The sequence below is a fragment of the Marmota monax genome, unplaced genomic scaffold (assembly GCF_021218885.2).
Source record: "Marmota monax isolate L192 unplaced genomic scaffold, Marmota_monax_Labrador192_F-V1.1 WCK01_AAM20220418_F8-fsc00124, whole genome shotgun sequence".
Taxonomy (NCBI): Eukaryota; Metazoa; Chordata; class Mammalia; order Rodentia; family Sciuridae; genus Marmota; species Marmota monax.
The window spans coordinates 505560-528958 of record NW_026692505.1 but is presented as its reverse complement, the minus strand read 5'-3'; the positions used below and the strand labels follow the sequence as shown (position 1 = coordinate 528958).

General features: G+C 37.5%; 1 protein-coding gene across 2 annotated transcripts in view; it reads right to left on the bottom strand.

Moving 5' to 3' along the window:
- Window positions 1–23399, bottom strand: part of Pdcd1lg2 (programmed cell death 1 ligand 2) — a 79859-nt gene that overhangs the window by 21253 nt on the left and 35207 nt on the right. For both annotated transcript variants that reach the window (XM_058579695.1, XM_046445853.2), the window contains exons 3-4: window positions 12658–12963; window positions 3030–3299 (exon numbers count right to left, since the gene is read on the bottom strand). In XM_058579695.1, coding sequence (XP_058435678.1) covers window positions 3030–3299; window positions 12658–12963 — 576 coding nt within the window. The remainder of the gene's footprint in view (window positions 1–3029; window positions 3300–12657; window positions 12964–23399) is intronic.

The following is a 23399-nucleotide window of genomic DNA, read 5'->3' as shown; positions in this document are numbered from 1 at the left end:
AGAATATCTACCATTGCTCAATTTCAAGATCCTTTTGAAAGAGTAGAACATCCCAGGCAGTGGTAATTTAGTAAATTTGGTGATTCCTGCCTTAGTACAATGACTAGAAATGACCCTTGTCTTGGCTAATCAAGATCATGGAACCGAGGAAGACATCAACTTAGTAAAGGAGGGAGATGAGAAGAGCAGTGTTGGAGGCTGTGGAAAGCCTTGTGAGGGAGAGCTCTGGGTAGCTACAGGTTAGAACAGGGGTCTCAGATGGATAAAGGACAGGACTGTAGGGGTATTCACAGTAGGGAGATGAAAGGCTACCAGGTTAGGTTGTGTCATTTTCAAAAGTCTGAGTTTTGTCTCATGGAGCAACTTACACAGAATAAACATAACAGTTTCATCCAGGAGAAACTGGACAAAACTGTTCAGGAGAAAGGGCTCAGTCCTGCCACCTGCCTCCCTCCTACCTTTTCCTTCCCTCTCCTAACAAAGTGTCATCTGAAAACCATAGATTGTTTTAGCTGAGAAGGGATTAGACATTATTTAGTCCTAAGACTGTCATTTTAGTTGAAGGAGCCTCAGAGATGCCTAATAACCAACCCATCTGCGGTCTTCACTTTCAAGTCGGTAACAGAGCCAGGGTGGCATATCCAGCCATGTCTGACCCAGAGCTCAGGCCCCTCAGATACCATCCCCATCCAACATAGGACAGTGAGAGTTAAGAAAGAAAAGAATAAAGAACCTGTTTGGATAAGCAATGTTGGATAATGCATATTGACTATAATCTTCTTCACGTCTAGGAAGTGCTTATGAGGCACTTGCTGCATTTAACATTGCAAGTAAGAAGACCGGGCTCCTCATTGTCCCCACAATGGAAGGGGTCTCTGCTCATTGCCTGGGCAGGTTCCCTCAGAGTCCCTTGCACATGCATAAACTCTACTCATTCCTAAAGACTTTGCAAAATTGAACATGCTAGAACATCATCTATGTGGACTCTAAGTATTTGGAGGATAAAGGCCTTATCTAAGTCACCTCTGAATTTTCTGCACTATAGCACCAACCATGTATATTTACATGTCAATAAAATTTGTCAGGCCAAATTGATGGGCTGTGTGTCTAGTCCACCTAGTTGATTTTCCTAGCTATTAGTTACCTTGTGGTAGACTGAGGGTTATCCCTTTAGACCATCCTATCTTTCTCCTTAGTATTAGTGCATTATCTGAACACATAGCTTCTCAGAGACAGCATTTCCGGTACCCACTGAAGTTAGTGTAAGATAAGTTCAAACAGAGAAGTGGTCTTCTGGATCTCAGCCTTAAAATATTGGATATATCTCCATTCTTTTTCCTTTTTGAGGATCAAAACACAGATTTGGCAGTGACTCTGCTTTGACAATTCAACATTCTTGAGAATGGAAGAGCAACAGAGTAGAAATAATCCGGAACATTGAATGGATTTATGGATGTAGTTGATTAGCTGCTCTGAACTACCTTCTATCTCAGAATATTGCATGGGGAGAAATATATTTCTGCCTTGTTTGAGTTACTGTATTTTTGGCTCTCTTCATTATAGCAGCTTAGGCTGTATCCTAAGATATATCCTTCTAGATTGTTTTATAATAATTGAAAGTTCTTTAGCAATGATATAATGATGCAGTGGCAAAAATGTTTGTCTTGTTTTACCCCAGTCCCATGCATTCATAAGGAAGTCATAATCTTGCTAGAGGTGCCATTTTTTTTTCCTGTTTCCTCCCTTTCTGAGTGCTAAGCCCTTTCCAAGATACTTCCTTAAATCATCATGATAACCTTTTGAGGTATCCACTATTATTTACCCTCATTCTACACCTGAGAAACTAATTTCTAGGGTGACTAAGTAGTATGTTAAAGTTCTCAACATTTGAAATTCTGTCTTGACTTTAGAGACCATGTTCTTGACCACTGCCTGGAGTTACCTCTAGGTGTCCTAGGAGGCCTTCACTTTTCTGCCAGTCCCACAAAGGTCTTTTTATAGTCATTTCCTGTGCTGTAGTCCAGTTACATTTCCAAGGAATATGCAATAACTGGCTAAGCACAAGAAATCCTATGAATTCATTCCTCCCTAACTTCTGATTGAAAGTTAGGATGTTCAGTCATTCGTGCTAGAGTTTCAGGCACACCTCACACGCTCTCATTTCTGTGTTTGTCTTATTCATTGACTTCTGGAGAAGCTTGTGGTGGTTCACAGCAACCATGAGTGAGCAGCTTGATTTATAAGAATGAGTAGAAAGGGAACAGTCATAAGACAACTTGAAAATAGCTTTGAGAAAAAGAAGCAAGGCACCTGTTGGAGGATGTGTGAATTTTGGGTTTTGTTGCTGGTATTTGTGCCACAAATCGGGACATCATTTGGCTGCCTTGATCTGACTTCCAATATTGTCTGGTAGTTGAGATAATGGGACAAAAACCAAGTCTCGAACCCATCAACCCAACATTGATTGAACAATTATTATTAAAGGCAATGCACTCTGCTTTTCATTTAGTCTAGCTATGGGACGAGGTATTTTCTAATTCTTGTCCACATCCATTCTCTCCATTTTGATACTCTGCTCTGAGACCTGGTATGGCTGACCTTTATGGAAGCCATCAGTAGACTCCATTGTTCTCAATAGAGAACAATGGGTTCAGTCAATGGGAGGCACTGGCAGGAAATTGGAGGTGGGAGGAGAACAAGGTTGGAGTGACATTCTTCCAGCTTCTGCCCTTTGTAGTCGCTGCAGCTGGCAGTCTCCCTCTTCCGAAGGTTATATCTCCTAAGTGATGCTATTCCTACAGCTGTCTCCTCCTGGTTCCAGCAGCTTCTTCAACAGTGGTAACAGTTCCCTCAATATTGATGCCCTATGTCCTGCACTATCCTTTGTAGTTTTCCTAAATTCTGATCACACCTTCATAAACAGTCCTTTTATTACACCCTCCTCAAATGACTTACTTTGAGTGTGCCACCTTGCTCTTGCTCGAACTCTGTCTGGTAGAGCTAGGAGGTGGGGCCAGGGCAGCTCTTACCTTGAGGGTCAATGATGGCTGAAGTAAGTTCTTTCATCTTAGCATTCCAGAATATGCAGCTGAAGTTTCTGCCAGGCTGTGGCTTTAGGCGCAGAACACTAGTGACTTGGTAGAAGCCTTCAGGGGTCCTGGTATAGCTGGTATTGGCAGGAACACTGACATTTGACCAGGATACTTCTGCTAGGGGATAACCTCTGGCCTGGCATGTGAGTTCCACCTCATCTGTCCCTGTGACCTTGAGGATGCCAGTATCTATTTTCTTGTAGGAAGCTGGACAATAATGAAAAAGAAGTAAGTCTTTCATTTCTTATTTCGGTAGAGGTGTGTACCCAATACCATGTGAAATGAATAAAATTAACACTATTAATATTAACTAATAATATTTTCACTTTTATTCTTGGTACACTCACACACTATTGGTGGGACTGCAAATTGGTACAACCGCACTGGAAAGCAGTTTTTTTTTTTCCCCCTAAAAACCTAGGAATGGAACCATCATTTGACCTAGTTGTCCCACACCTCAGTATATATCCAAAGGACTTAAAATCAGCATATTACAGTGTACAGCCACATCAGTATTTATAGCAGCTCAATTCACAATAGCTAAATTATGGAGCCAATGTAGGTGCCCTTTGGCAGATGAATGGATAAAAAAAAGTGTGGCATATATACACAATGAAGTATTACTCATCCATTAAGAGGAATGACTTTATGACATTTTCCAGTAGATGGATGAAACTAGAGACTGTCATGCTAAGTGAAATAAGTCAGTCCCCAAAAATTCAAAGGTTGAATGTTTTCTGATATGTGGCAGCTAACCCACAATAAGGGGAGTGGGGTAGAGAATAGAAATTCAGTAGATTTTACAAAGGGGAATGAAGAGAAGGGAGAGGAGATGGGAATAGGAAAGACAGTATAATGAATTGGACATAGCTTTCCTATGTACATATCTGAATACACCACATTGAATCTCACCATCGTGTACATCCACAGAAATTAATTAAAAAAATAAACTATGAGTAAATGGCCAAAAGAACACTAGAGGGAAGAGAGTGGGGGTGGGAAAAGGGAAGGAGAAGGAGAGGTACTGGGGTCCTAATTAGAATAAGATGTGTTCCATGCTTGCATAATTATATAAAAATGGATTCTACTATCATATATAACTAAAAAGAATGAATAAAATAAAATAAAAAAGTTTAAATAATAGAAATAAATAAAATAAAAACCTTTTCTCTGTCTTGGATATCATATTGGTTTACATACATTGAATTATTTAATCCTTACTATACAATAAAAATTTAAACTATATGCTGACCCTTGGAGGTAAATTAAATTCATATTCTTAGTGTGTAAACAGAGAAACATCAGGGGGACTTGAGTATATGCTTCCTGCCTTCTGCGTTAGAAACACCATTGCAGGACGATTCTTCATGTAATTACAGAAGCCTAGGGTGGAACAACATGAACAGGAATATTTTTTAAGGTTAACTGAAGATAGAGAGGTTGAGTATCATGCCCAGAGTCATGGGGATAATAACTGGAGTAACCAATATTTGAATATTGGATGGTTGTGATTTGATCTGAGCAGCGCTCCAAGCTACCACACAATGTCACTTCATATAGTGCTATAACTTATCTCACAGCTGGGGGCTGGAGAGAGGCTAAGGGGCAGATAAACAAAATCACTATATAATCCCATATCTCATTTTATTCAGTGCTTTTTCAAATATTATCAATGGAAAATTTACTTTATAATTTGTCCCTTTCTCTATTCTATTTGAGATTAAGAGAAAACACAAATATATAGGTAATGTCTATAGTCAAGAGTTGGATTTATTTATTATGTACTTCTCAACACACATACACACACACACACATACACACACACTTTTGTGCAGTTCATGCTAAGTGAATTAACCACATATGGTTCCCTAACCTCTAAAAAACTAAGATCTAAAATGGACAAAGGTGATATGGAAAGGGACAGAAAGATATAAGGGCAAACTATTCAACAACTTAGGCCACTTCTGAAAATAAACAAATATTAACACCATTTAGAGATACCAGGGAATGTGGAAAGTAAACTGTTGATTTTGGGTGAGGGAGCCAGTATTGGCTTTTATTAGGTAGGAAATATTTCTTTAAGAAACAGATTTCAGGGGTTGAGGTTGTGGCTTAGTGGTAGAGTGCTTGCCTCACATGTGTGAGGCACTGGGTTCAATCCTCAGCACCACATAAAAATAAATAAATAAAAATAAAGGTATTGTATCCATCTACAACTAAAAAAAAATAAAAAAGAAATATATTTAAGTACAATCTCTGAAGTAAAGGTAACCTCAAAGTAAAAGCAGTGTGATAAAACTACTACTTTTTTCTTAAATTTTTGGGGATACACATAGGTAAAAATTTTGTGAAAAGTGATTCACATTACAATAATAACAACTATGTGGAAAACATAAATATGTATAATTTAGTTAATCTTTTCTATGCGTTGATCTTTGTGCCATACTACAGAAGAACATAAATATTTGCTCTCCATACATTTTGACCTCTGCTAACCTTCCTTTGTGTACTTCATTTAATGATGTGCTAATTTGATTCCTTATACTCAAAGACACCCACTGAACTGAGTTCTGCACCATGAAGAACTGTTCATAGCCTATAGGTCTTAGGTCTCTCTCTTGAAATTCTAATCTCCACGGGGCAAGCAAACCCTGCTGGGCCTACTGTGTGTGTGTGTGTGTGTGTGTGTGTGTGTGTGTGAGAGAGAGAGAGAGAGAGAGAGAGAGAGAGAGAGAGAGAGAGAGAGAGAGAGAAAACAAAACCTCACAGGGGTGTGGTGGCTCTAACCTATAATCCCAATGGCTAGGGAGGCTGAGGTAGGAGGATAGCAAGTTCAAGGTAAAACAAACAACAAAAAGCAAAAGCCAAAACCAAACATCAAAAACTAAACCTTTGGCATTTTTTCAGCTTCCATCTGAGCTTGGAGCATTTTTTTGGTGGGGGGCGGAAGTTAAGCCAAGGGCCTCTTGCATGCTAGGTAAGAGCTCTACCACTGAGCTATACTTCTCCAACCCTGGGACAGATGTTCTTATCCATGATGAGTGAATAGTGAATTTAGAGTCTGATCTGCAACTCTGGGTTCCTAGATTAAGATGAGGGAGCAAGAAAGAAGAGGTTTCCTATTCTAAGTCACATTCTCCAGTGTAAATTACCCCAGAGAAAACCCCAAGGGAGCAGAGGAGGGGGAAATCATGTGCTCATCAAACCAGACATGGTGTTCATTTCCCATTTGGTGTTGGATTCTCATGTGCATCACTTACTTATTCCAGAACTTAGAGAGGAGCTGGGGTTAGTGACTTTAATACCTGGATGCAGCCCCATAACACAGATGTTATCTCAGTTAAACTATACACTTACCCTTGGAGGTAAATTAAATTCATATTCTTAGTTTGTAAACAGAGAAACATCAGGGGGACTTGAGTATATGCTTCCTGCCTTCTGCGTTAGAAACACCATTGCAGGATGATTCTTCATGTAGTTACAGAAGCGTAGGGTGGAGCAACATGAACAGGAAAAAGAATATGTTTTCCTGAGAGATCTAGTAGGATCCAGGACTAGCAGCTGAAGAAAATTAGGTTCTGAAGCAAAGGACTTGACCTAGTTAGACTCATCAGTCTCCTTAGAGCCAAATTTTGGCTGATCTCTAGCAATCACACAGTATCTGAAGCATGCATTTAGAGTGTTCACTTTATCTCTTATGTTATTTATCTACATTTATTTTCCCTTGATTCTCTTATAATCACTTAATCCTATTCTATTGTATTTCTATAAACTCTTTGGTCTTTTGCAGAACAAAGTCAAGAAAATGGATAACTTAGAGCAGTGTGTTGTGTGTGAGGGTCCTGCTAACTTCTGTAGGGTGGCTTGGGACAAGCAGTTCATCTTAGCAGCTGAGGTGAGACCACCATTGAGTGGTGATTTCAAAACTAGGAGGGCCAGGAATTAGGAGCTTGTCTGAAGCTTTAATTGAGATATATAAATGATGGGGCAGATGGAAAAAAGGTTCAGCTAAAAGAATCAGCAAGGTTTGGAGAAAGGACAGAAGCCCACATCCTACATTACAACATCCAAGATTGCTCTACAGTCTCTATTTTATTTGGGAAGTGGCTGAAGAGGTATTATATCAGCAACACATGATGGGGAAGTTGGATGGTGGTTGATATTCTTCAGAAAAGATGAGTAAATTTTAGAATTTCAAAGATGGAAGTGGTCTTAAAATTCTAATTTCCTAATTCCTAATATCTTCTGCAGTAACTCTGCTAGATAACTATCTAGATGAATGTACCATGTGCATGTGAAAATAATGTATATTCTGCAGTTGCTGGGTGTAAATTTTATAATATCAATTAGTTCAAGTTTGCTAATTGTATTGTTTAAATCTTCTATGTTTTCTTTCTTTTATTTATTTTTTTGTGTGTGGTACTAGGGATTAAAATCAGAGGTGTTGTTCCACTGAGCTACATCATCAGCCTTTTAAAATTTTTATTTTGAGATAGGATTTTAATAAATTGCCAAGCTTGGCCTAAACTTGGGGATCCTCCTGCTTCAGGCTTTGGGGTAGCTGGAATTACAGGCATGTGGCTACCATTCCCAACTTCTTCTACTGTATTTTCTGGTTTGTTTGTTCTCTCAATTATAATAGAGATGAGTTGAAAGCTCAAATATGATTGTAGATTCGTCTCTTTCTCCTTTCAGTCAGCCAATTTTTGTTTGAAATTTTGATAGTAAGTTGATGGATGAACACACATTTAAGATTGTGTCTCCTTGTAGGATGGATTCTCTTTTTTTCCATATTTACTTCATTTATTTTCATAATTGTCATTTACATAGATATACCAGTTTGTTAAGTTGATCCTTGTTCCCAGTTAATACATAATTCTAGAACAAACGTATTTGAACATAAGTCTTTTTGCAAACCTGTAGTTTTGCAGTTTATTTTCAAAAAAGGAAAGAGTATGCCTTAAATATTTTTACCAAGACTTTGAGTGATTTACCTCAACACTCTTGCCAATGGCACTAAAATTTTAGTCACTTTACTGTTGAAAAATGGAATTGCATTATTGTAGGACCGATTCTTTTATCATTATGAAATACTTTTTATATTTAGTAGTACCTATTTTTTCTAATCCTAGTAATGAGATAGATAGTTAACTTTTGGTTAAGTACAACCTCAAATGGAAGCTCCTCCTTTATCTAGAAGCAGTCTTTGCCTGGATTAGGCAGTCTTGATCAGGACTAATAAGCAAGTTAAACTTTTATTGGGAAGATCATCCTTACACAAAGTCTCTTTGTAGCTTCAACCCATTGGTAATTGTTTGGTTTAGTATCACAACATAAGGTAAGCACAGTAATTGATAACATGGACTTCAGAATCTGAGGGGTTTTCTTCTTCTTCTTTTTTTGGTACCAGGGATTGAACCCAGAGATGCTTAACCACTGAGCCATATCCCCAGCCATATCTCCAGCCAGTTTTATTTTTTCTCTTTAAGTTGCTTAGGGCCTCAATAAGTTGCTGAGGCTAGCTTTGAACTTTTGATCCTTGTCTCACTCTCTATCACATTGACGCAAATGAGAAGAAAAAATGTAGTTTTGCATGTCTTGGTCTTGAGGATCCAGGCAAATTTCTAGCAATCACTGAAATAAATCTTTTAGAATTGTTTTCCATTCGCTTGTTAAACAGCCCGAGAGAAGAATTTGATTAGAGTTTGCAATTCCCAGGGGCTTTTCTCCCTTTGAAATTCAGGACATTATTTTCTTAACTCCAAATTTCCTTATCATTTTGTTTCCCCAAGGGAAAATAGACATTGAGAACAGAGATATAGCTCTATGGTAAGTCATGTTAGCAAATGCTTTCCCTGGCCTAAGAGACTTAACAGTTGACCTTTTCACTTCTGCCTTGATTTTTCTTCCACTGCTAGTCCTGAGCCCTTGGTCTTCCTGTTCTTTAAATGGAAATCATGCTGTCTCTTCCTGTACCTGTTGAAGTTACCCTCTTGTCCATCTTGGGCTTTCTTTATTTCTTTTTTTTTTTTTTTGGCTTAAAGTACTTCCAAAAACATCAGCAGATTCCTGGTGTTAGCTCTTTCCTGTACCAATCTCCACCTTACTCTGATCTGTGTGGGCTCCTTGGCATCATACCCCTCCTGGTCTGTTTGGCCTTGTGTACTGTTTGCTTCAGCCAGGCCCCCTGCCATAGATTGTTCCCAGTCAGAAAAATAAGCAGAAACCACAGCCCTTTATTATATTACCTCTTCTGGATGCTCTAGCCATTACACCTCACATTTCTCCTATCCCTTTGAAATCAACTCTCTCTTCACTATATTTAATGTGAATTGCTATATGGACATTAAAGAAGGTAATATAAACCTATTTTCAAGGTTTATGCCATGAATTTTAAGGCAAAAGTCCTCCAGTCCTATTTCATTTATGGGAACCCTCACTGGGGCACCAGATCTACCTTGCTTCCTTTAGAAGTCTCTGATCAGGAGAAGATACTCTTAGGTGCTGGTCCTAAATATTTATTTATTTATTTATTTTGCTTGCATTACTCCTAAAAGAACTAAGAAACACTATGGTCCCTCATTAATTCTTAGAATTTTTTTATAAGTTTCTATATTGGAAAATTAGAATTTTAATAAATATTTATATTATATTTTTTTAGTAAAACAACTATTTCATTCTTATATATGCACATAATGGCATCTAAATATTAAAAAAACTGTCTTTTTTTACACACTACCATCCACTGAAAAATACAGAGAGAAATTGTTTTCTAATGATCAGAGCTTTATATTGTATCTTTTCTTGAATCTCACTTCTTATTTTAATTTCCCCATAGAAGTTATTTTTTTTTCCAGTGCTGTGATGGAATTCAGGGCCTTAAACATGCTAGGCAAGCACTCTACACTGAGTCACACCCCTAGCTCCAGAAGTTTATCTTGCTGAGACAAATATTTATATTTGACAGCTTTTTGATTTATTGTCCTTATGCACCTTGCAATAAAATATGTATAGCTACTGAAGTTAATATTTTTCTTATAACTATGAGGCTTTAAGTACTCAAAAGTTTTCTTCTGCACTGAAATTTAATTTCCGTTATCAGCACATATATGACTACAATGTAAAATGCTATGAATATTGGTAGTTATTCAACATGAAAGATACAAATTTCCTGGAAAAGTTTTGCTTATTTTTCAAATTATTTCTGAATCCGAGGATGCATATGTCTTAGGGTTGGACTGCTCCAACATGGTAGTATACAGCATTCTTTCTCTTTCTAATTTTTATTTTCTGTAGCTAGAAGATTTGTGGGATCTTGTTCATATGAGTAAGTTGATGGAAACTGGGAACAGTTTTGTTCTACTTATGTATGTCATTCTTTGAATGACATGATTTATATGGCAAAGATTACTCAATTTTGATTATATGATCATCATTCTATTTGTGCTTTCATCCATTTTGTTAAAAGCAGAAAATTTGACACCATCTGCTTTGCAAAACAACCAGTTAGTCATGATGGTTCCAAAAGGTGTGGGTATTTCTGTTCACTCTTGTTTGGTACTATGGAGGTTTAAACCCTGGGGCAATGGACTACATTTATGATGAGGTAGAAGTGAACTTTTTAGGAAGTGGAAGAAAGCAATTAAAAAAGGAAGTGTTTTATGGGAACCCCAACAGTCTTGCCTGGAAGACATATTCTGAGGTTCATCAATTTTGGGAAAGAGTACTTGGGGAAGATGAGAATCTAGAAACTTACTTCCTAAAACTGACTGTGCTCATGCATTGCTTAGAAAGTTTTCATGTTCTTCATGTGCTCCAATGTGCATTGCCTTAAGGAATAAATCTCTCCACACTGGAGAAATCCCTGATCTAGCTGAGGTAGTAGGCGAAATGCCTCCCCAGGAATGAGAGGCAGCCCTGTGTCTGAAAGAATGGTGTAGCCATCCCCCAACTTCTCAAAGACCCTAGACATTCCATAAATAGGGATCAATAAACATGGGGGTGGTGTCAGCGGTGCAGATACTCTAGGACTTTAGGGGATCCTGAGACTGCACGGCTTTCTTTCCTCATATGAATTGAATTCAGACTAACATCAGTGTTCTCAAGTTCCTCCATGTTGATGCCAAGTGGTAGGAAAAGCAATAAAGAGAAAGCGGGTATGTGGCTTTCCTCTTGACACACCGATGGTTGAAGGATGGGGAGGTCAAAAACAATTTGGGTTTTTAAAATAAATCTCTGGATACTTTCTCTATGCCAGCCACCATGTCCAGTTCTTTATGTTTATTCTCTTTTTGATGCTTACAACAATCCTATGTGGTAGGAGCTACTATTATCCTCTCACTGATAAGAAAAACACAAGGTTATGAAAGGTGACACAGGTGAAGTCAATGTTCATCCTTGTGCCTAATCTTTCTCTTATGTCCTTCTTTGTTCTGGATCATAGTCACATCATTGCTGCCCAGGTCAATAGTATTTGGGGGCCAAAACCCACAGAACATCCAGAAGGCAGATCCTCAGAGGCCTAATGAGTGGGGTGGGGAGGGCTAGAGAGCCACCGGCAGTTTAGCTCAGAAGTCTATCAATAAGCCAATCAACAAGCTGATTCCAATCTTTCATAGTTGTTAAGAGTCTTGCTCAATATGACCTTTCCTAGAATAAACAAGAACATGAAGAGTCTCTTCAGATTTAGGTTCCTGGCTCTTTTGGGGTAGAAAGAGATCCAAACCAGAGAAATGGGGACAACTATGGGCTTAGCCAGGCTCTCTTGGGCCACCCACTTTACTTCTCTGGACTTTGGTTGCCTCATCTGTGATAGATAGGAGTTGGGCTTGAACAATGTTTTCCAAACTTTTTATAACCCAAAGTGAGAAAGAGAGGGAAAGAAATCTTCAAGCCATGACTCAAACACACACACACACGCACACACACACCTGAAACAAGAGTTTGATTGTTTTTGTTTTCATACTGCTGGGGATTGAACCCAGGGGAATTCTACAACTAAACTACATCCGTACCTTATTATTATTATTATTAAGACAGGGGCTTGCTAAGGTGCTCAGCCAGAAACAAGAGTTTTTAAAACAACACTCAGCCCTGCTCCGTAATAATTTCTGACCTATTTATTTATTTATTTATTGGGTGAGGGGAGAGGAAACACCCATCTGGTTGCTTCTCACTAACTTGATATTTTATCACAATTATAGTTGGAGAACTATGGTTTCTGGACTATAGGAATAACTACAAAGAGTAGCTGACTAACTAAGCTGGGAATGTTCCCTGAAAGAACTGAGTTTAGCAAAGCTTATCTTTGGCATCTTCCCACCTTTTGGGATCTTGTTTTCCTGGCTTATTCTAGCCTCATTTTCTTTCTACAAATCCGACTCCTGTTTATCCTTACTTAGCTGCTTTATATTCAGGTGTCAGAAAATATTTCCAAGCAGGTACTTCCCTCCACCCCCTCTAAAAATAGCTGTCTCCTTAAAACCCTTAAAACAGGTTTCTGTTATTGGCAGCTAACACAACTGGAGAGGTGACTCCATGAATTCTAGCCCTTGAAAGCACTCACCTTTGACTTCCACAGTCAGGTACTTGTAGTCCAAGGCGAGCCCGCAGATGATCAGGCAGAGGTACTGCCCTGCGTCTCTCACTTGCACTTGGGGGATGTGGAACAAGGCCTTCCCCAGGGGCAGCTGCTCCTCCAGCAGAGTGGCTCTGTCGCTGGGTGAGGATGTACCATTCTCCACCCTTTGAAAACTGGCTTTTATTGCTTCAGGTTCCGTACAACCTTTAGTGTCAAAATCACACTCGAGGGTCACATTGCTGCCATGGTCTACTGTGTACAATTTCTTCGGGACTGTCACTGTGAATAAAGCTGAAAGGGAAAGACAGCTCACTGTTGCCTGCCTCTACTTGACGGTTCAGTTCTTCCAGAAAGGGATCTGAGCCCCATTCCACCCCCATTTTCTGGGAGATACCTATTGTCATCCGGGCCTTCTTTTGGGCTCCTCTTTCTCTTTTGCCCATTCCAGCAAAGCAACGGTGGAATTCTTGGTCCATTGCTCTGAGTTGGTGAACATTCCACCCATGTACCCGATTGCCCTCCTGCTCTTTCCTGGGCACCCCAACATGAGCTTCTGATGGACAGCAGTGGTTGCTTTCCACAGCATCTCCCACCTACTCCTCTAGTACCCTGTGGTCATTCCAGATCGTCCCTCTTGGGAGAACAGAATCTCTCCTTCTCACTCCCTGGCCATCAAAGTCTGAGTCCATGTCCTTAACGGCCTTCACACCCTATTATCTGGGCTCATTTTCTTCAATCTATCTCATTTCTTCAAGAATGATCAATTCATGCCTTTCCCTGCTAAATATTACTTCCCTAGCCAGTGATAGTAATAAAAATTATCACTTGTAGAGTTCTTAAACATTTCTGCTGACACATTATCTCATTTAGACTTCCCAGGAAGTGAGGTAGGCAGTACTGTTATCCTCTTTTTAGAAAATTAAATTGAGGCACATTAAAGTTAAGCATCTTGCCCAAGATTGCACAGCAAAGATCAGACCAGGGATTTCTTTAAGTCACAAATGCTGTTGAACACCACATCATACAAACCCACTGTGGATGCTATTTTCTATTAATAAAGGGAAGAAAAAAATGAAACTAATTTTAATGTGTATCTTCTATGTGCCAAGCACTGTTAGGCACTTTATGACTGTATCATTTAACCCTGAAAATATGACCATGAAAAACATATTATCATTAAGGTTGAATAATTAAGGAAACTGGCTCAAAGAAATTGGCTCCTGAAATATTGTTAGTAAGATTAATATTCATAACCAGTCAGGATTTACTTCAAATCTGTAGTTTCTGCTTAGATAGTATCTCCCAAAATGCAAAGCACATATCAATAGAAGTATATATAATTCTAGATGGGGTAGAATCAAAGCCTAAAGAAAGAATTATTTAGAGAGAAATTTATCCCCTTTCAGAATGCACTTCAATCCCTTAAGGACACTTAATTTATAACCAGACTCTCATACCTTTAATGCTTGTTCTTTTTCCTTTTAATAAAACAGGAAGCTTCCAGGCAAATAAGTGTTATCAGGATGGAGTTTAACAACACTATTTTATTTTAATTGCATTTACTTTGTTTCTAGCCTACATTTTATTAGTACAAGCAAGACTGAATTTCCAAGTACAAAGGAGAATCCTGTCTAGCTAAAAAAAAAAGCTGAATTGATTTAAATAATTCTGTGAAAACCATAGTATAAAGAGTAGCCAAACATGGTAAAACTAGTGAAGGCAGTGTTTGCAATCATAAAGCATGAGACACTGCCCCAAATTATTCTGCTTCCATCATTAATGAATAGGGATCATTATGATGGAGTATGGAAAGATCTGGAAGTAGTTTCTGAATCATCACAGATTAGATCAAATTATGTTCGGTAGAGTTTGCTTCATTCATTCATGAATTTATTCAATCAAATTGAAATCAATCAAATCAAATCATTCTCTCAAAAAATATTGGGGGGCCTTCACCTAAGCATTTGCCATTTCTGTATAAAACGTGGTATGGGAAGAGCACAGCACTTAGTGTGTTCAAATTCTGCCTTTTTCAGGATTAGCAGTCTTTGATCAGGAACTCAACACTTCCATGAATCTCAGTCTCCTTTTTGTAAGATGAAGTTAATATTTACTTCTCAATATCATGGTGAAAACTGGACAAGATATCTCATGTGTAGGGCTCAGGTCTGGTAACTAGTAGGTACTTGGCAAACTTTGATACCATGTTTTAATTCTTGGGATAGTAGCAAACCATATATGGAAAACATGGCCATTCTTTATTAGTCAAAATTCTTTTTACTAACCAGGATAGTTTATTCCTGACAAGAGTTCACAGCACAGTAACTTTTGGGTTTCCTGCTTAAATGATTCACAGTACAATTTTCTTTGGATTCAAGTTTTTCCTCCCATTGAACTGAAAGTCTTGGATGGCAATAACCAAGTTGAGTTTGCTTTGATATCACTCAGTCCTTGACACATGCTTAGTTCCATATAAGGGTTTAGCAAATAAATGGCAGAAAGAGAGAGAGAGAAAGAAAGGATGAATACCAGAGATGGTATGAACTGGCTGGCATTCTCAGTCTCCACACAGCACAACTGATAGTTATCTGCACCAATGGGCTTTATAAAAAAATGACAGATATGTTTATATTTTGTCTGCACTCCCTGTTATAACCACAACTTCGACTCTTTCTACAGAGATCTATGGTACAGAGAGGAGGTTCACATGTGACCACTGTTCTTTTGTGCAAGATGGGATCAGGGCCAAGGCTATCAGGTGAGTGTTTTTATATACAACAATGCTAATCACATCTGGGCTTGCTGACCCAGAAGAGAAGACCTTGGGATAATATTTATGAAAAGGGACATTGTGCTTCAGGATTTCCTATATGATTCCACTTTGTAGAATCCCCTGCATACTGTAACCACAAGGCTTCACATAATGGGACCATAGTCTCCTTAATGGGGCCCTATTAAGGGTAGACCCCTTTATGATGGGTACCATCTCTACATCCTCAATTCCCTTATAATTAAGACACTCTGCTTGAAAGAATCATATTTATTTATCAAAGATATATTAACTATCTTCTGTTTGTCAGGTTCAGGAATTTTCTACTACTTTCACTCTTCTCAGTACTTCCTTCTTTTATTTTATATTACATGATAAAGCAAGAAAAATGGAAGGTGATAGGGGTATGCAGGGAAAGTTAGTTGCTGTGTCTTATTAACAAGAAGAATCAGAGATTTGGTTGTTGATTCTATTGACTGCATTTAGCAAATTTATTTATCACACAATGCTTTCTTTACCACACGAACAAGGGAACATCTGTAACTTCCTCTGGAATTCCCCTTAGAATACAGCAGAACTCCCCTCTTTACTGTCTGAGCTCTAGATAAATGTTTGTTTTCTTCTTGTTTTTCTCCTCTGCCTCATACAGGGTATATGTTAAGGGTTGTAGACATAAAGTATGCTACCTTTCAGATAGGTGATATTTTTTGGCTAGTATTCACAAGAGAAAAGAGTAATGAATGAACATAAGTCATATCTATGAGTACCTTGGAACAACTGAGGTTAATTGTTATTTGGTATAACTTTGTCTCAAAACTTCCAATTTGCAAAGCTTTGGGCTTGATTGCCTCCTATAAAATGAGGAGATTAGGAAATGCAACACACTTGAAATCCTAAAACATTCTTATTTTTTATAAATTACATAGGAAATCAAAACACTTTTGCAGGCAATTCTGTGAAGAGGCTTTTCTCAAGCTTGGCTGCACATCAGAATCACTAAACAGAGGCCTCAACCTCAGCTGACCCTGGAATCACTGAGAAGCTGTCTTGGTCTGTTCAGTGTTTCTTTAACAGAATACCTAAGGCCATGTCTTTTATAAAAAAGCTCGTGGTTCTGGTGACCTGAGGGTCCAAGCAGCTTGGCACCAGCCTCCTTGCAAGGGCCTCCTGGCCCTATCACAACGTGTAGGAGAAGCAGAAAGGGAACTGGCCGCATGCACAAGAGGCCGAGCACTCATGCACAATGATCAGGGTGGCTTCATTTTATAACAGCCCATTTTCATGACACAGGCTTAGCACATTCATGAGGGTGGAGCCCCCAGGACCTAATTACCTTCTACTAGGTCCTACCTTTTAAAGATTCTACCACCTTAACATTGCCACATGGAGGACCAAACCTGCTGGATGTGAGCTTCTGGGAGTAAACTATATCCAAACCATAGCAGAGGCTTCTAAAAAACACTAATGCCCAGACTCTGCTTTGGCTCCTTTAAAATTAAATTATTTCAGGGGTGAAACAAGCATTAATTTTTTAAGAACAATTTTCCTGGGAGTTTCTAATGTGCAGACAATAGTGAGTAACATTAGACTAATAAAATACATGTACTTGCAAACTCTTTTTACCATCTTTCTAAAGTGTTGTCCTCAGCTTTACCTGGAAACTAGTTAGAAGTGAAGAATCTCAGGATTTCTCCAGATCTAGAGAATCAGGATCTGCATCTAGTGATTTATATGCACATTAATAGTTGAGTAGCAGCATTATAAAACCTGTATGCATCTGGACTGTTACCAAATTGGAGTAATAATTAACACTTTTTAAACACAATAAGCCAGCTGCTAAGCTAACCCTAATGTCATCATCTCATTTGATCTTGCCAACACTTCTGCAAAGTAGGAATTACTATTTATATTTTAAAGATGAGGAAACTGAGGCTTAAAGCAGTGATACAACTTATTCATTGTCAAAGAATAATGGCCATGTAATTAGAATTCAACATCATTTGTGTGTCCTCAATCACATCATCACTATGTTCCTAATGACTCTATAGATATATTTCCACTGGCAGTGTATGTTATACCCATGAGTGAGATAAATATACTTTTTAGCTTTATGTTAAAGAAAAGATATTGTTTTCTTTTCATGTCCCACACATGAGTTACTAAATTAAGCAAGTTTAACTTCTGAAGTTAACAAATGAGAACATTGGGAAGTTTCCACAACTGCATATTTAGTGGGCATCACAGGTTTTCTCATTCATTTGGGGCTCTTAAATCAATGAAAGGGCAAAGGACTTAGTGAAAGCATGAAAAATTCATATATTCAAGTCTCTTAGTCAGATTAAAGCAGCTAACTTGAATAATGCTGTAGTCTTTTTGAAAATTCTGAGGGAAACTTTGCATTTTATTTGCAACCAGTCATCAATGAGAGTCAGCACCTGTCCCATCTCCAGGAAACACAAAACAAATCATTTGCATTATTTCCCCAAATAGTTTTCTCTCCCAAGATAGCTTCCTCTTTAAGCTAATTATATATTTTTCATTTAACATCAGAAGCTTAATTTATTTTTCAGACTTCCTATATGATGTACTTGAAAGATGAGAGGGGGCTGGAGGGCTGCTTTACACAGCTATATTCTTCAGAAAATTCTGCAGTTTCTGGTTTAGGACAAAATCCTGCTCTGTGTACCTGACTTATGCTATATTCCATGTATGAGCACTGTATGGAGACACAATAATCCTGCTCTCTTAGAAATCCTCTCCCCAACTTGATTCTTCTCTTTTGTATCTCTCAGCAGTCAGTAAAAGTAGTGGAAGATAGGCCAAGTAGAACAACCCAGGATCTGATCTCAGCCCCAGAGTAACCTCTGTTACCCATGATAATGAATACTTCTTGTTTTCATTCTCTGAAGGATGAAAAGAGGGAAACATCAATTGAGAGAAGGATGACTAGGCTTTTTTCCCTTCAAGACATAATAAAATGTAAAAATAAATATTACCCTTTAATCATTTTTTGGTTACAAGATATAATTGGGTTTTGAACAAATGTGTAAGAATAAAAAGATTCAACTATAAAGTTACAATAATCAAAAGAGGGTGCTACTGGCAAAAGGCTAGATACAAATCGGTGGAGCAGAATAGACATTAGAAGTAGACCTACGTGTTGGGGCAACCATTATGGAAAGTGGTATGGAGATCCCTCAGAAAACTTGGAATGGAACCACCATTTGACCCAGTCTCTGATTTCTTGGTTTATACCCAAAGGTCTTAAAATCAGCATATTATAGTGATGCAGCCACATCAATGTTTATAGCAGTTCAATTCATGATAGCTAAACTATGGGACCAACCTACATGCTCTTCAACAGATGAATGGATAAGAAAAATGTGGTATATGTATGTGATGGAATATTACTCAGCCTTAAAGAAGAATGAAATCATAGCATTTGCTGGTAAATGGATGGAGCTGGAGAATATCATGCCAAGCAAAAGAAGCCAATCCCAAAAAAACAAAAGGCAAATGTTTTCTCTGATATGTGGATGCTAATTTACAACGGGGTGAGGCTAGGGAAGAATAAAGTTACTTTAGATAGAGGGGAGTGAAGGGAGGGGAGGGAGTCTGGTGGTAGGAAGGACAGTAGAATGAATCAGACATTATTACCCTATGTAAATTTATAACTGTACGACTGGTATGATTCTACATCATGTACAATGAGAAAAATGAGAAATTATACTCCATTATATATGATGTATCAAAGTGCATTCTACTGTCATGTATAACTAATCAGAACAAATTAAAAAAAGAATAGATCCTCACAAATATGACCAAATGATTTTTGACAAAGATTCAGTAGCACTTCTATGGAGAAAGGATAGACTTTTCAACAAAGACTGGAGCTACTGGATATCTATATGGAAAAAATAAACAAGTCTCAACTTATACCTCACACCCTATACAAACACTAACTCAAAATAGATTATAAACTTGAATGTAAAATATATAAACATAAAATGTTTAGAAGAAAATATTTTAGATTTTAGTCCAGTGGCTAGCCAGAGTACTTAGATAAGTCACCAAAAGCATGAAACATAAAACATTCATAAATTCAAGTCCATTACAATTAAAATCTTTGCAAAGACCCTGTAAAAGAATGAAAAGAAAACCCACAGACTGTGAGAAAGTATTTACCAAGTACATATCTGATAAAGGATGTAGATCTGTAATATAGAAAACTCTCAAAACTTTTCCTGAAAATAAACAAACCAGATAAAATTTTTTCAGTGATTTGAACACACAATTTACCCAAGAAAATACATGGATTTCCAATAAGCACATGAAATTGTGCCTTACATTATTGGTTATTAGAAAAATGCAAATTAAAACAATAATGAGATATTTTTACACATCTATTAGAATGATGTAAAATAAGAAAACAATGTAAGTGAGAATGAGGAGAAATGAAAACTCTCGTGTAATGCTGCTGGGAATCTAAAAATCAAACCTATGGAAAGGTTTAATAATTTTCTATAAATTAAATTATACTTCCCATATGACCTAACAATCCCACTCCTAGTTGTTTATCCAACTGATTTGAAAATGTATGTTCACATAGAAATGTAGATGCAAGCATTTATAGCAACTTTATTTAAAATAACCCCAAATGGGAAACAACCCAAATGTCCCTCAATTAGGAATGGATTAACAAAATATGGTACCTGTATACAACAGACTACTACATACTTACAAAAAGAAATGAACTATTGATACATACATACAATGATATGAATAAATCTCAAATGCATTTTGCTAAGTGAAAGAAGACAGATACCAAAGCTAATATACAATACACACTGTACACATGTATGGAAATATCAAATTTTTTAATTCCATAAATTTGTATAATTAATCTGTATTAATAATAAAAGATAATTATTTAAAAGCATATCAAATGAATGATCTCATTTATATGACATTCTAGAAAGATTCATATTTTGAGGACAAAGAATAGGTCAATGGTTTCTGGATTTAAGAATTGGGAGAGGAAAATATCAAATATCAGAGCATCAATGTATTGTGATTGGGGACTTTAACACCCCACTTTCAGCAATGGACAGATCCTCTAGACAGAAAATAATAATAAAAAAAATAATAGAGTTAAACTTCACCCTAGACCAAATGGATCTAACAAACATCTACAGAATTGTTAGCTAAGTGCAGTGGTGCTTACCTGGAACTCCAGCAATTTAGGAGGCTGAGGCAGGAGAATCACAAGTTCAAGGCCAGCCTCAGTAACTGAAGCCTTAAGCAACTTAATTGGATCCTATCTCAAAAAATGAAAAGGGCTGGGGATGTAGCTCAGTGGTAAAGAGCCCCTAGGTTCAAACCCCAGTTCAAAAGAAAAACAACAAACAATTAAATAAACAAACAAAAAATGGAAACTACGGGCTGGGGATGTGGCTCAAGCGGTAACGCGCTCCCCTGGCATGCGTGGGGTGCTGGATTCGATCCTCAGCACCACATAAAAATAAAATAAAGATGTTGTGTCCACCAAAAACTGAAAAATAAATATTAAAAAATTCTCTCTCTCTTCTCTCTCTCTCTCTAAAAAAAATGGAAACTACAAATCAAAATCGTTGATGAATATAGATACTAAAACCCTCAACAAAATACAGGCAAATCAAATTCAAGAGGAAATTAAAAATATTATTCACTGTGATCAAGTGGGATTTATCCCAGGGATGCAAAAATAGTACAATATATGCAAATCAATAAACATGAACACAATTTCAATGGAATAAAAGACAGATGGACTTCCAAAATGATAGAGAAAATACATTCAATAAAATCTAACATCCCTTCTTGTAAAAACTCTGAACAAATTGGGCATACATATAAAGAACATGCCTCAACATAATAAAGGACATTTATAATAAGTCAACAGCTAATTATATCGAAAAGGAGATAAGCTAAAATCTTTCTAAGATCTGGAATAAGACAAAGATGATCACTTCCACCACTTTTATTCAACATAGTGCCAGAAGTTCTAGGCAGAACAATAAGGCAGGAGTAAGAAATAAGGGGCATCCAAATTGGAAAAGAAGAAGTCAAATCTTCACTGTTTGTGTATAGAAATACCTAGAACTCCACTACAAAATGATTAGAAGCAAGAAAAGGATTCAGAAAAGTTACAGGATACAAAACCAACATACAAAAATTAGTAACATATGCCAATAGTGAAATATCTGAGGTAGAAATCAAGAATGCAATCCCATTTACAATAGCTGCAAAAAAAATCCCTAGGAATAAATTTAACTAAAGAGTTCCAGGTAAGCACCACTGCACTTAGCTAACAATTCTGTAGATGTTTGTTAGATCCATTTGGTCTAGGGTGAAGTTTAACTCTATTATTTTTTTTATTATTATTTTCTGTCTAGAGGATCTGTCCATTGCTGAAAGTGGGGTGTTAAAGTCCCCAATCACAATGAAAATTATAAGCATTGATTAAAAAAATTGAAGATATACAAAAAGGGGGAAAGACATCCCATGTTAATGGAAGATTTGATGTTGTTAATAGTCTATACTATCCAAAGCAATTTAGAGACTTGATGTATTTCCTATCAAAATACTAATGGCATTCTTTTTTAAAATTAATTAATTAATTTCTTCTATTTTGTTATACATGCCAGCAGAATGAATTTTAATTCATTGTACACAAATGGAGCACAACTTTTCATTTCTCTGGTTGTACACAAAGTAGACTCACACCATTCACGTCTTCATAAATGTACCTAGGGTAATTATGTCCATCTCATTCCACCATCTTTCCTATCCTCACACCTCCTCCCTCCCCTTTGCCCTAAGTTTCTCTATTCCTCCCATGCTGTCCCCAATCCCTAATAGGATCAGTGTCCAATTATCAGAGAAAACACTGGACTTTGGTTTTTGGGAATTGACTTATTTCACTTAGCATTATATTCTCCAACTCCATCCATTTATATGTAAATGCCATGATTTATTCTCTTTTAATGCTGAGTAATATTCCATTGTGTACATATACCACAGTTTCTTTCTTTTTTTTTATTGTTGGTTGTTCAAAACATTACATAGTTCTTGATATATCATCTTTCACACTTTGCTTCAAGTGGGTTATGAACTCCCATTTTTAGCCCATATACAGATTGCAGAATCACATCAATTACACATCCATTGATTTACATATTGCCATACTAGTGACTGTCATGTTCTGCTACCTTTCCTATCCTCTACTATCCCCCCTCCCCTCCCCTCCCCACACCTCTTCTCTCTCTACCCCCTCTACTGACCTTCATTTCTCCCCCTTGTATTATTTTTCCCTTTCTCCTCATTTCCTCTTGTATGTTCTTTTGTATAACCCTGAGGGTCTCCTTCCATTTCCATGCAATTTCCCTTTTCTCTCCCTTTCCCTCCCACCTCTCATCTCTGTTTAATGTTAATCTTCTTCTCATGCTCTTCGTCCCTACTCTGTTCTTAGTTACTCTCCTTATATCAAAGAAGACATTTGGCATTTGTTTTTTAGGGATTGGCTAGCTTCACTTAGCATAATCTGCTCTAGTACCATCCATTTCCCTGCAAATTCTATGATTTTGTCATTTTTAAATGCAGAGTAATACTCCATTGTGTATAAATGCCACATTTTTTTAATCCATTCGTCTATTGAAGGGCATCTGGGTTGGTTCCACAGTCTTGCTATTGTGAATTGAGCTGCTATGAACATCAATGTAGCAGTGTCCCTGTAGCATGCTCTTTTTAGGTCTTTAGGGAATAGACCAAGAAGGGGAATAGCTGGGTCAAATGGTGGCTCCATTCCCAGCTTTCCAAGAAATCTCCATACTGCTTTCCAAATTGGCTGCACCAATTTGCAGTCCCACCAGCAATGTACAAGTGTACCCTTTTCCCCACATCCTCGCCAGCACTTGTTGTT